Source organism: Oncorhynchus gorbuscha, linkage group LG07 (genome assembly GCF_021184085.1).
Source record: "Oncorhynchus gorbuscha isolate QuinsamMale2020 ecotype Even-year linkage group LG07, OgorEven_v1.0, whole genome shotgun sequence".
In the NCBI taxonomy this organism is placed as follows: Eukaryota; Metazoa; Chordata; class Actinopteri; order Salmoniformes; family Salmonidae; genus Oncorhynchus; species Oncorhynchus gorbuscha.
The window spans coordinates 26,799,757-26,813,904 of NC_060179.1; the positions used below are offsets into that span (position 1 = coordinate 26,799,757).

General features: G+C 45.1%; 1 protein-coding gene across 4 annotated transcripts in view; it reads left to right on the forward strand.

The window, feature by feature from the left end:
• LOC124039718 (rho GTPase-activating protein 21-like) overlaps positions 1 to 14,148 on the forward strand; it is a 61,322-nt gene that overhangs the window by 36,535 nt on the left and 10,639 nt on the right. For 2 of the 4 annotated variants that reach the window (XM_046355987.1, XM_046355989.1), the window contains exons 7-11: positions 3,613 to 3,636; positions 5,573 to 7,589; positions 10,566 to 10,712; positions 10,932 to 11,025; positions 13,511 to 13,544. In XM_046355987.1, coding sequence (XP_046211943.1) covers positions 3,613 to 3,636; positions 5,573 to 7,589; positions 10,566 to 10,712; positions 10,932 to 11,025; positions 13,511 to 13,544 — 2,316 coding nt within the window. The remainder of the gene's footprint in view (positions 1 to 3,612; positions 3,637 to 5,572; positions 7,590 to 10,565; positions 10,713 to 10,931; positions 11,026 to 13,510; positions 13,545 to 14,148) is intronic. The other 2 variants (XM_046355988.1, XM_046355990.1) reach the window with 1 other exon arrangement.

Genomic DNA, 14,148 nt, shown 5'->3' on the forward strand with positions numbered 1-14,148 from the left:
TACATACACTAAGTTGACTGTGCCACTAAACAGCTTAGAAAATTCCAGAAAATGATGTCATGGCTTTAGAAGCTTCTGATAGACTAATTGACATCATTTGAGTCAATAGGAAGTGTACCTGTGGATTTATTTCAAGGCCTACCTTGAAACTCAGTGCCTCCTTGCTTGACATCATGGGAAAATCAAAATAAATCAGCCAAGATGCCAGAAAAATAATTGTAGACATCCCACAAGTCTGGTTCATGCTTGGGGGCAATTTCCAAATGCCTGAAGGTACCATGTTCATCTGTACAAACAATAGTACGCAAGTATAAACACCATGAGATCACGCAGCTGTCATACCGCTCAGGAAGGAGACGCGTTCTGTCTCCTAGAGATGTACGTACTTTGGTGGGAAAAGTGCAAATCAATCTCAGAACAACAGCAAAGGACCATGTGAAGATGCTGGAGGAAACGGGTACAAAAGTATCTATATCCACAGTAAAACGAGTCCTATATCGACATAACCTGAAAGGCCACTCAGCAAGGAAGAGGCCACTGCTCCAAAACCGCCATATAAAAGCCAGACTATGGTTTGCAATTGCACATGGGGACAAATATTGTACTTTTTGAAGAAATGTCCTCTGGTCTGATGAAACAAAAATATAACTGTTTGGCCATAAAGACCATAGTTATGTTTGGAGGAAAAATGGGAATGTTTGCAATCCGAAGAACACCATCCCAACTGTGAAGCACGGGTGTGGGGGTGCTTTGCTTCAGGAAGGACTGGTACACTTCACAAAATAGATGGCATCATGAGGGAGGAAAATTATGTGGATATGTTGAAGCAACATCTCAAGACATCAGTCAGGAAGTTTAAGCTTGGTCGCCAATGGGTCTTCCAAATGGACAATGACACCAAGCATACTTCCAAAGTTGTAGCAAAATGGCTTAAGGACAACAAAGTCTAGGTTTTGGCGTGGCCATTACAAAGCCCTGAGAAAATTGGTGGGCAGAACTGAAAAACATTTGACCCAAGTTAAGCAATTTAAAGGAAATGCACCAAATACTAATTGGGTGTATGTAAACTTCTGACCTTCTGGGAATGTGATGAAAGAAATAAAAGCTGAAATAAATCATTCTCTCTAAAATAAATCATCTGTCTGCCTCCATCACTGTGAACGTCTCACAGAGCTCTAGCTTGGCTTCCTGAACACGTTTGGAACTCACCTTTAATCTCGTTAATGTTTTTTTGTTTAAAATCTGAATTGTTTTTGATGAAAGGCTATAAATCGATCTCTTTTAAAAACTTGATTAAAAAAAAACCTTTACCCCTTTTTTTCCCAATTTCGTGGTTTCCAATTGGTAGTTAGTCTTGTCTCGTCGCTGCAACTCCCGTACCGACTTGAGTCGAAGGTCGAGAGCCAATGCATCCACCGAAACACGACCCAACCAAACCGCACTGCTTCTTGACACAATGCCCGTTTCACCCGGAAGCCAACCACACCAATGTGTCAGAGGAAACGCTGTACACCTGGCGACCGTGTCAGCGTGCATGCGCCTGGCCCGCCACAGGAGTCACTTGAGCGGTATGGGTCAAGGACATCCCTGCCGGCCAAACCTTCCCCTAACCTGGACGACGCTGGACCAATTGTGCACCCCCCATGGGTTTCCCGGTCGCGGCCGGCTGCTACAGTGCCTGGACTCGAACCAGGATCTCTAACAACTGCGATGCAGAGCTTTAGTCCACTGCCCCACTCGAGAGGCTATAAATCGATCTCAGAATGTGCTACAGTGATATATGATGTAAGGATTGCAGGCTTGTGCTTTGTCAGTGGCTATGAAGTAGGGTTCAGGCAGGAGTAGGACAGTCGGAAGGGTGAATGAAATGGTAGGAGGGACATCCCAGCTTCAAGTGGTTTCAGATTTCACATCCTACATCACACAGGCTCAGAAAAATATACTACTGTGTCCGTGGGAACCAGGGCTATTGCTTAAGCCATTCCAATCTGCGGTGTCCACAGATCGATTTGAAAATAAGTGATAATGTCCTGTACCAGAACCCCCTAAACAGGATGTTAGATCTAAGAGAAATGTAGCATCATATAATATTCACTCCCATAATACTGCTGTCCCCTTTGGGTTAACGGCAGTCGGAGCATTTCCTCCCCATAAATAGACACCACACCATGCAATGGGCTCTCGGTGCAGGGCTTAGCATCTAGCAGACTCCCTGCCATGGACAGAGGGAAGAGGAGTCATCATTTTTGGCTCGATGTCTGTATAAGCACTTTGTAACTGCTGCTGACGATGTAAAAAGGGCTTTATAAATACATTTGATTGATTTGATCGTTCACTCAGTACTGTTTTGAACATTAAGGTTTTCCTGCACTGTCCCTCAGGTTAGCTCAAACTCCAGTCCATTTCTCATGGATTACTGACCAGCGGTGGACTGTTGACAGCAGGTGAAGAGTATTGGCTGTAGGCTTGAAAGTGTGTTTGTGTGTGTGCAGGAAAAGGGCTGAGTAGTAGTGGCCCAGATGGAAAGAACTGCGGAGTGAAAGTGAAGGATGAGCCAAGTAGCGTGGAACGAAAGAGTGATAGAAAAGAGAAAGAGGACAGAGAGCTTTAAGGACCAGAGGACGAGAGCCTCTGTGGTGCCAGTCTGCCAGGGCCCCTCGCTCCACCTACCCATATTCCTGCCCGGCTCAGTGATCTGCACAGCAAACCAACGCCACCCGTCAGGGTCCAGAGCCCAGCAGACGATAACGCTATGCCAGACCACACCACCCCACAACCACAGTCACATCCTGTTATTCACTTCCACTGGTTCTCTCATCTGGAGTAAAGAACTGAACTGACTCCAGCCCCTAGTGTGACGCTAAATTCCACGCATAGCTAGATGGCTAGGCCACAGCTTGCCAAAGCCACACAAACATCTTTTGACATTTAGGAATGTATCGGAGCACTATTGAAGCCTGAGGTTATTCTCAGTAAATAAAACGGGCAATACACAGCAATTAGTGTTAGAAATTGATTTGTGATCTGGAGGATGGTTGGTTATACCTCAGCAAGTTTGCAATTGCAATTCTAACTTATCCAAATAGTGTCATTTGACTTTTAATACATTTTCAGTTTTTAATTTTATTTACTGTGTAAACAAAGCTGGAAAAGGTCTGATTTGAAGTGTTTTCATTTCAGGCTGTAAGGCAACAAAAGATGAACATTTTGAAAGGGGGTGGTGACTTTCTTATAACCACTGTAAGAGAGGGATACCAATGTAGCTAGTGAACAGCGGCAGCGCTAGACAGTTAGATTACCCCTGGTTTATGACTACTATCAGGCAGTGTTGGTGAGAGGAGGCAGTTATGTGGGTGAGAGGCAGCCCTCAGGTGGCAGAGGGACAAGCAGGTGGCAGCTCAAACGTGACTGTGACTTTCCTCCTATCCGTTCCTGCTCCCGTCGTCTTTTTTCACTGCTCTTCTCTTGCCCTCTGCCTTTCTGTGGTGCATTCACATGGCGACCGTAGCCATGACAGCTCCAGCCTCTGTTTCTCTATTGCACATCTTTACTCCTCTTTCTCCCCTCTCCTTCTTCTCTCCTCTTGTCTGCCTCTAACCTGTCGGCTGGCAGTTTTCCAGGGATATCACTGCTCTGGTAAGAAGGGATTCTTACTAACTCCTTGTTTTTCTTTTTTTGTGTGTCATTTCTTCCCATGTGTGAATGTGGATTCAGTCCTTTTTTAAAGCTGGTATCAACACTGTAATGATTTGTCAATAAGCGTAATGTTTATGCCTTCCCTTAGCTAAAACTGTCATCGCTACCTAATTTTGAATTGTCTCCATAGAACCTTGTGCCTTTTTTAATTGTTATACTGTATTTTTAAGTGTGTTTTAGAGCTGGGGTTCTCAAAGTGGGGTCTGTGGCCAGATGTCAAAATATAAAAACAATATTTAATTTGTATTAATGATTATTACTAACAACAGATTAACCACATTTTGGCCAATTGATCTGTGGAATAAGTTGAGGGTATAATATTATTTACCTGCAATTTATGTTCTTAACCCTGGGTAACATGGGCCGAGGAGGCTCACAGGGATATTGCTATCAACAGTACTATCAACCAATTATCTTCTCTCTTTTTTCAACAAAATACTTTTTGTATTCCCCCTAGTTATTTTGCTTACATAGATTCGCAGTCATTTTAACTCTAGAACTGCAAAGTACTTGCTCTGCCTCATGGGAAAAATAACAACTAAAAAGAACTAAAAAAACTCTTCCACGTGACAAAATCTGTAGAATTGCAATTAGCTTCAACTGCAACGTGTTCTCTTCGATGTCAAGAGGCAGGCCCGTAAAATGTTCTTCCCAGGACCCGAGAGACTTGGTTCGTCATAGAAGTCATAGTAAAACTCCTTGTGTCCTATTTTTGTCTCACTCGAGTTATGCTCTGATTATGGGGGGGGGGGGGTCCCTGGTGAATTTTCTATTACAAAAGGGGTCTCACGAAGTTGGAGAACCCCTGTTTTTAGAGCATGCTAAATATTGACGGGAAAGGTGTTGTCGTTTCCCCATTCAAATTCCTGTCTCCCACTCTCTGCTCACATCAGAGAGAGAAGCTTGTTAGTTAAGCATTGAGTCAGTAATAATATAAAATATGCCATTTATCAGACACTTTTATCCAAAGCAACTTAGTCATGCATGCATACATTTTAAGTATGAGTGGTCCCAGTAATCAAACCCACTATCCTGGCGTAGCAAGCGCCAAAGCACCTTGATCTACCAGCTGAGCTACAGATGACCAGTACATTCTTTTGACAACATCACTTGACTTATGCAAATCTAGAGTTAGGGGCGGGGCCAGCAGACATGCTGGAGTCACTGTATAAACGTAACCCGACACCACAGATGGAGCACTCATCGATTTAAAGTCCAGCTCTTGCTTTGCCTTCAGTGAATTCTCGCACTACAAGGATGGGGAGATACATTAAATACCTGAGTCAATACACATCTCTGAACTGAGGACTTTTAGTAGATTGAAATCCAGCTCTTACCAGGCTTTATTCTGGGCCCTGGCGTCGGGCCTGCTTTTTTTTCCTCTCACTCTCCCCTTTTTCGCTCTCTCTTGGACATATCTGTTCTTTTTTCCAGCACTTTCCATTGGAAGAGGTCATCTGACCCAAACACACGCTCCCAGTGTCTCTTCAGGATTCAGACACTGCCGGGGTGGGGAAGGACTGGTTGTCGACTTTGGCCAAGAGACTGAACTGTTCCTGTGTTATCTTTTAGTCAAATGTCTTTGATGGTTTTTATAACATGTACATACAGTCTGTGTGTTCAATTGTTTATCTGTCATTTACTGTGTACTGAAATTTATCATCCTTACAAAATAATTGAGGAGTATATGGGTCATGTTTTCTTTGTCATTCATCATACGCTTTTTTTCTGGTCATTGTGCTGTAGCGTAGCTGTTTCTTAAGCAGTACCCAGAGGATCACGTCAGTTTGGTGCAATGGCACACTACAAAGGTTTTATGTGACCTATTTTTGTCCTATACAGTTGAAGAGACATAATGTCCCATAATCTCTTGCAGGCCTATTCCCAAGATGCATACCTCAAAGGGAACGAGGCATACAGCGGAAACGCCCTACACATCCCGGAGCCTCCTCCCATATGCTACCCGAGGATAGAGCCTAAAGCCCCAGGGATGGCCCAGGCCCTGGACCTATCCCCCTCCACAGAGGCCTCCCGGAGCGGCAGGCCGGCCCAGGCAGGGGCAGGGAGACAGGGTACCTCCACGGCAGGCCACACAGACATGGGCTACCGGTTGGAGATCCCTGTCCCCCCTTCTCCTCCCCCGCTGTCCCCTAAAACCCAGACGGTGGTTTGTGTGTGCAACGAGAGTGTGAGGACAGTGGTGGTGCCGCCTGACCCAGTACCGGATCGGGAGCCCCGTTGTGTGTCTCGGGCTGGCCCCAGCCATAGGACCGACGAGAACCGTTTCGGAAGTCCCCTGGGCCTCACAACCAGGCCTAGAATCCTTGTGACCCCTGGCCCACCTGGAGGTTCACAACTACAATATACCCCCATCCCCACCCGGCCCACAGAATCCTCAGTCTTCTCACCCTCTGGCTCTAGGCCTTCCCCAATCTACCCTGACAAACACCACCTCACCCCTTCCCCGCGAACCACGGTGGCCGACACCTTACCCTCCCCCACCACGCCCAACCACTACATCCCCTCACCCTCCTCTCCTGCCACGTCCATCTCACCTCATCAAAACATCGACTGGCGCAACTACACCACCTACAAGGACTACATCGACGCCAAGCGGCTGCACACCTATGGCTGCCGCACCATCCAGGAGCGTCTAGACAGCCTGCGGGCGGCGGCCAACCCCAACGCCGCTTACGCACTGCAGCCTGGTCCTCCCAGTGCCAGTGCCTCCTCCCAAGGCCTGGGGGGGTCCCAGATTAGACGCAGGAGCACGTCCCACGATCGGGGATCCTACCAGGGGGCCACTGTGACTCCACTGCGAAGTGCCTCCCAGGAGAGGCTAGGTGGGGGAGGGCCCGAGAGGACAGCCATGCCCAGGGACTGGCCCCGGAGTGCCTCCCAGGATGCCCTACCCTCCTCAGCCGTCATGGGAGTGGCCAAGCCCCGGGCACGCTCCTGCGACTACCTGGGCCGGCAGGGCGAGCCAGCGGCAATGGTATCTACAGAGAGGGGAGTGGGAGGGTACAGCAGGGCAGAGCTGGAGGATAGCCTGCTACTATACAGGGGTGAGGAGGCCAAAGCCAGCAGACACGGGGCAGTGCTGAAACAACTACCCCAGCCTCACAGGACCAGCCTTACAGGTATGCCCATCGCTGCCCCGATGTTCACTAAAGGTACGACGGAGCCGTTGCTCCCCTCTAGGACAGACAGCCTTGCACAGACAGCCCTCAGTAGGCCCTCGCGGTTGCCTGTTAAAAACTCCACCTCGGACCCATCGCCACTCTCCTTACCTTCTACCCAGGGCCCCAGTAACAGCAGTGCTATGGACCTGCTCAAAGACCAAAGAGCCATGGTGGTGGGTAACCACCTGGGCTACTCTTCCTCGCCCCTGCAGCAGCTACAGCTCCGGGGGCGGGCAGACAGCCTGAGAGAGGAGAGCGGGAGGGATGTGGGGCTGGGTGCCAGGTCCTCCTCCTGCTCCGGCCCCTCCAAAGTCCCTGTTCAGAGACAGCAGGCCACCTCCTCCTCTACCTCCACTTCCTCTTCCACTGTTAACAGTACTGTGACCCTCAGGTCAAAGGTCCCCACCCTGGTGCGGACTAGCGGGAGGCCGTTGGAGGGTGTAGAAGGGCCGGATGCCACAGTGGTGGTCCTGAGAAGGGATAAGAACTCGGGACCCCAGCCCATCCGCCACCCCTCCTACATCCTGGCTGTAAACGACACTGACTTGGAGACTCCAATAGAGGTGGGGAATCTAGCAGCTAAGAGGGGATCGGGGGGCTGGCTATCCAACGACGTCCAGCGAGACGTGACCATGAGAAGGCTGGGAGAGCAGCACAAGGCCTCGTGCGCCAGCAACCTGGACGACTCACTCGATTCCATCCCCTTCATCGGTAAGGAACACATTTCTGTTCTCACTCTCTCAACTCCTTTATTACCATAGCAACTCCTTACATAGAGAGAAAGTCCTGGGAAGGGGTGTGTGTCAAGCATCAACTTTAATTAGGTAACACATTTATAACGCACTGTAACTCTTAGTATCAGGAGTTCCTGTTGCTCTGGTTTCGGCTTGCTTGAGGAGAGCGAGGGAGAATATGTTTTGTGTGGGCGTGTGTAGACTGATTCGCTTAATGTGCCTGGTAGAGCATGTAATATCTCTTGGGTGGGGAGGTTATACAAGGGTTTTGATGTTATCAGTTTCTGCCCTCAAGTCTTAGCAGGTGGAAATTGTCATGCAGTAAAAGTCCTGATGCTCAGACTAGCTGCTCTCAGAAATGTCCTCAACATCACTCAAGCAGGTCAATGTTTGTCATGAATCTTGCCCTGGAGGCAGAACTGAGCATTTTCTTCTAGATAGGCCAGCTGCAAGGTCAAGATTTGGCAATAATATTTAGAAAAAATGAAACAATTAGCTTTTTTGTCTTAATTTAAGGTTAGTGTAAGGCATTAAGGGTTAGCAGTGTGGTTAGGGTTAAGTTAAAAATAATATTGAATGACTTTGCATCTCTCAATGTCAACATAGCTAATATGGTGAGTTGTCAGTTATCGCTCTAGTGCAACTTCTTTACGATGTAAAAAAAAAGGTTTCCTTGGTGCTATACAGTGAAAGAGTTTGGATAGAGTATATCACCAATGTACGTATTGATAGATGTAGTTGGGCTACAATAGCTTTTGGTGGCAGGGGTTTATTGGCTGTTTGAACAGAGCTAGATTTGTTGTTGAGGTATGTCATAATGCTTGGTCAGGGCAGGACAAGTCTTAATGAAATGGGGAAATTGAATAACGTGCATTCCATTTTTATTTTTGATATTATTAGTATTGATACATTACCATTTCATTTAGCAGATATGTTGAAATTGTCAGTCAGCTTGGTATATCCCCGTTTTTTTGGTAGACTTATTATCATGTATTTGATGGTGTGTTTTTTGGTAGACTTATTATCATGTATTTGATGGTGGTGTTTTTTTAAGCTAGATTTGATGTGCTCTGGGTTTACATGCCAATAGTTTTAATAGTTTCATTGACATGACATGAGCCATCATCCACCAATCAGGGCACCTTTTACTCAGACACCAGTGGCCTGGAGCCCACATGGGTTAATAATATCCTCTTACACACACACACACACACACACCTCCTTTACATTCTCTCTCCCACACACACCTAGACACAATCAAACACTCACAGCACCTCATAAGCTTCAGTCTGCCTCATGCATAAATCAGCAGCCCACCTGTGTAGTGGTCGCATGCTATATTTAAGCAATAAGGCCCGTGGGGGTGGGGTATATGGTCAATATACCACGGCGAAAGGCTGTTACGCACAACGCAATGCAGAGTGCCTGGATACCGCCCTTAGCCGTGGTATATTGACCATATACCACAAACCCCCGAGGTGCCTTGTTGCTATTATAAACTAGTTACCAACGTAATTATAGCATTAAAAATAAATGTTTTGCTATACCCATGGTCTGATATACCATGACTTTGAGCCAATCAGCCTTCAGCTCGAACCACCCAGTTTATAATGTATAGTATTAGCTGAGCAACAATGTTTGCTCCATCACTCTCAGCCATAATGCTCTGTTTTGGGTAGTCTTACATTTCGACAGCTGTTCCATTTTAAACTTGATGGCTTGAACTGACAACGCAAGGCGTTTCAAGTACATGTGTCGAACAACGCTGTTTGTTGCTGTTTTCACAAACACATGAAATAGGGAACATCTGTCCCGATTTGGCAGCCGTATCATGGGAACGATCTGTGAGGTTATGTTGGGGAATTTCACTGTAACAATCTCTGCAGCCGAAGAAACAGGTCAGATGTTTCATGTTAATGTGCGCTATTAAATGTGAAATGTTTTGCTTAGGCACACATAGGAATGTAAGCTTTCGCATTACTCAGGTTTATGTTTTATTTTCCTTCTAATAAAATATTTGGCTGATTGTACTCTGGTTTGGGTTGAACCAGTTAACAGAGAGTTATACAAGAATATTATACGGATGATACAGATACATCTGTGAAGCACTTTGTTTTTGACAGCAGGTAGCCTAGCGGTTAAGAGCATTGGGCCAGTAACGGAAAGGTCTTTGGTTCCAATGCCCAAACCAACTAAGTGAAAAAATCTGTCTGTGCCCTTGAGCAAGGCTCTTAACCCTAAATCTGCCTCTGTCGCTCTGGATAAGAACGTCTGCTGAATGATGTAAATGTACAAATGCCTTTTATTAAATGCTTTTGGTAGTGATACATTATTTCTGTGTGCCCTGCTAGTATTCCTGGCACTCTCATTATCATTGCCAGACACTTCCATCCTGTACCTTGCATCACCTGGTGCCTGGGACAGTTTGACAAAGGCAGGGTTACTCACTGTACTCGGTAACGTTATGACTTGCCTGGGTGTAGCCTGCACCTTGGTTATATCTGCTTACCTGATCAGACTGACCACGGTGATGAAACGGCAGCTCACTTTCCCTTCCTGTGTGTTGGTTGATTGTGGCAGGTGTGGGGACTGGGTTATCTCTAGTGGCCATGCTGGCCCCATGAATAAGCCTGGCTGTCTCTGAGTGTGTCATGTTATCTCATAACCAGACTTGTGTTTAGCTGTGTATGCCGATATTTCACCATCATGGCATTTGTGTTTCATTGCCGTCTGTAAATTAGCCTCAAACGGAGATAGCGTACACTGGTTCAGAATGAGTTTCACTCAGTCCTGAGCACTAATACTTGACTGTCTTTGTGCCACAGTAGACTTAATTCGAGTGATGTCAAGTATCAGACAGCCTACTTCTATCGGATTTATAATGTAGAACAGGAGTAGAACAGGAATAGTGTCCCCCCTTGTTTAACTTTGGTTTTCCTCACTTCGTTTCCAGATGAGCCTTCCAGTCCAAGTATTGATCATGACACCAGTCACATTCCCGCTTCAGCTGTAATATCTGTTACTCCAATCGTCACCACCATACCACCCAGCCCTACCTCTCCATCTCCTCTTATTCGACGACAGCGGTCACATGACCACGGTAAGGTTACCCCCTTTTTTAACTAACTGTGCAGGTACTGTCAGCAACGATATGCATGCTTTAAGAATAGTGTGTTAGAATGAGTTGATGGCTGAATTTGAATACTTGATCCACAAACAAGCTTGGGACACCTACAGCCTTGAGCTAGGACATTCCTATTAAAAGTTTGTTCTTTGGCTTATTTCTTGTTTGATAATCATTTGGCTTTTATTTTGAAAGATTCTCTTCGACTCACAGCGATTGAATCGGATTCTGGTACCAAAACGGAGAGGTCCAAATCCTACGATGAAGGTCTGGATAACTACAGGGAAGGGTGAGTGTAATTTGGTCTGAAACGGTGGGCCAGTGCAATGTTATGTATAGTGTACACCCCCCTTGTAACAAAATATATGGTGAAGAAAATAAAGGGATATTTATTAAAAAAATAATAATAATACAAATGTTTTAATGTAATTGTCAACAATCTACACAAAATACTCTGTCAGTGCGAGAAGAATTCTAACATTTGGTAAAAATGAATGAAAAATATACCATTATTAGATTAGTATTCACCCACCTGAGTCAATACATGTTAGAATCACCTTTGGCAGGAATACAGCTGTGAGTCTTCTTGGGAAAGTCTCATAAGAGCTTTGCACACCTGTATTGTGCAATATTTGCCCGTTTATTCTTTTCAAAATTCTTCTGTTCGAGGTGTTGGGAATCATGACTAGACAGTTATATTCAAGTCTTGTCGTAGAATTTCAAGCAGATTTAAGTCAAAATTGTAACTTGGCCACTCAGGAACATTCACTGTCTTGGTAAGCAACTCCAGTGTTGATTTGGCTTTGTGTTGTAGGTTATTGTCTTGCTGAAAGGGGAATTCCTCTCGCAGTGTCTGGTGTAAAACAGACTGAAGCAGGTTGTCCTCTAGGATTTTGCCTGTGCTTAGCTCCATCCCGTTTCTTTTCGTCTTGAAAACTCCCCAGTCTTTGCCTATGTCAAGCATAACCCATACCATGATGCAGTCACCACAATGCTTGAAAGAAAATAAGGAGGCATGTGTTGCGTGGGATTGCCCCAAACATAAGGCTTTGCATTTAGGCCAAAAAGTGTATTTCTTTGCCGAGTCACTACAATGTTGATGATCCTTCCTCAGTTTTCTCCCATCACAGCCTTTGAACTCAGTAGCTGTTTTAAAATCAACAATGGCTTCATAGTGACATCCCTAAGCAGTTTAATTCCTGTCCTGCAGCTCAGTTAAGGACAACTGCATCTTTGATGGGTCTGGGTGGTTTAATACATAATCCACAGCATAATTATTAACTTGACCATGCTTGAAGATATATTCAATCTACGATTTGTTATTGTTACCCATCTACCAATCACTGCCCTTCTTTATGAGGCTTTCGAAAAGCTCCCTGGTCTTTGTAGTGGAATCTGTGCTTGAAGTAGTACTTGACTGAGGGACCTTAAAGATGTTGTATGTATGAGGGACAGAGGAATGTTTCATGAACTGAAATCAAATATCCCAGTGTGGCATATCAAGAAGCTGATTAAACAGCATGATCATTACACAGGTGTACCTTGTGCTGGAGACAGTAAAAGGCCACTATTAGATGTGTAGTTTTGTCACACAACAGAATGCCACAGATGTCTCAAACTTTGAGTGAGCATGCAATTGGCATGCTGACTGCAGGAATGTTTACCAGAGCTGTTGCCAGAGCATGTAATGTTAATTTCTCCACTATAAGCCGCATCTGTCATTACAAATAATTTGGTAGTACATCCAACTGGCCTCACAACCGTAGACTATGTGTATGGGGTTGTGTGGACGAGCAGTTTGCTTATGTCAATGTTGTGAACAGAGTACCCCGTGGTGGCGGTGGGGTTATGGTATTGGCGGGCATAAGCCATGGACAACAAATTTTATTGATGGCAATTTGAATGCACAGAGATACCGTGACAAGATCCTGAGGCCTTTTGTCGTACCAATCATCCACCGCCTCACCTCATGTTTCAGCATGATAATGCACAGCCCCATGTCGCAAGGATCTGTACACAATTACTGGAAGCTGAAAATGGCCTGCATACTCACCAGATATGTCACCCATTGATCCTGTTTGGGATGCTCTGGATCGACGTGTACGACAGCGTGTTCCAGTTCCCCCCCCCAATATCCATAAACTTCGCACAGCCAATGAAAAGGAGTGGGACTACATTCCACAGGTCACAATCAACAGCCTGATCAACTCTATGTGAAGGAGATGTGTCGCGCTGCATGAGGCAAATGGTGGTCACACCAGAAACTGGCTGGTTTTCTGACCCACACCCCCACCTTTTTTTTAAAGGTATCTGTGACCAACAGATGCATATCTGTATTTTCAGTCACGTGAAATCCATAGATTAGGGCCTAATGGATTTATTTCAATTGACTGATTTCCTTATATGAACTGTAACTCAGTAAAATCTTTCAAATGTAACTTATGTGATTTGTTAAGCCAAAATGTACTTCTGAACAAATGTAGACTTGCCTAAACAAAAGGGGTGAATAGTTATGCAAAGACTATATTTTTGTTATAAAAAAATTAATGAATTTTGAGAAAGAAATTGTCATTTTCTTTTCACTTTGACGCTATGGAGTATTTTGTGTAGGTCAATGACAAAAAACAGCAATTAAATCTATTTAAATCCCACTTTGAACGCAACAAAATGTGAAGGGGGTGTATAATTTCTATAGGCACTGTACATTTTAGTCAATTCCGTTAGACTAACTTGTGATTAATCTTTCTATTTTCATATTTCTATGTTCCTTGTAGGAGGCAAATACCTGGTCTAAAGGGCCTTAGGAAGGTGAGTCCTACCTCAACACAGTAATATCAATATTAGGTTACACTTGGATAGTCCAGATTTTCCATTTGTAGATGCTCTACAGCAGGTCATACTATCAACAACTGCTTGCTAAGGATACACTTGGGTTAAGAATAAGGGTTAGGGTTGGAGCTAGGGTTAGTAGATAGTTAGTTGAAATGTTACTGATAGTACATCTGTAGATGCTCTACAGACTATCCAGATAAAGTATTACCCAATAACAACAAACTGTAATGGGGAGTATGGACAAAACCCTCTGGTCACTTTCCACAAAAATGATGTGCCTACTGGCTATCAGACTCAACTGCATCATTATAGTTTGTTTTACCTGCATATCCTGCCCAAAGGTTCACAGCCTGAAGATAAAGAGTCACTCCTCTGAACCGCTAGCATTGATGTTAGTCAGTAGCGGTTGTAAAATGGATAATGAGTGAGAATATAAAACCAAATGAGCGCTAAAGACCCAGCCTGGATGCCAGCCTCGCTATTTCTGTCTGTCTGCTCACTGGAATGGAGCATAATGTCGGATTCTGGGGCCGTATAATAGAAGTCAGGCAAGGGTCATCCAATCAGCGAACTGTTCATT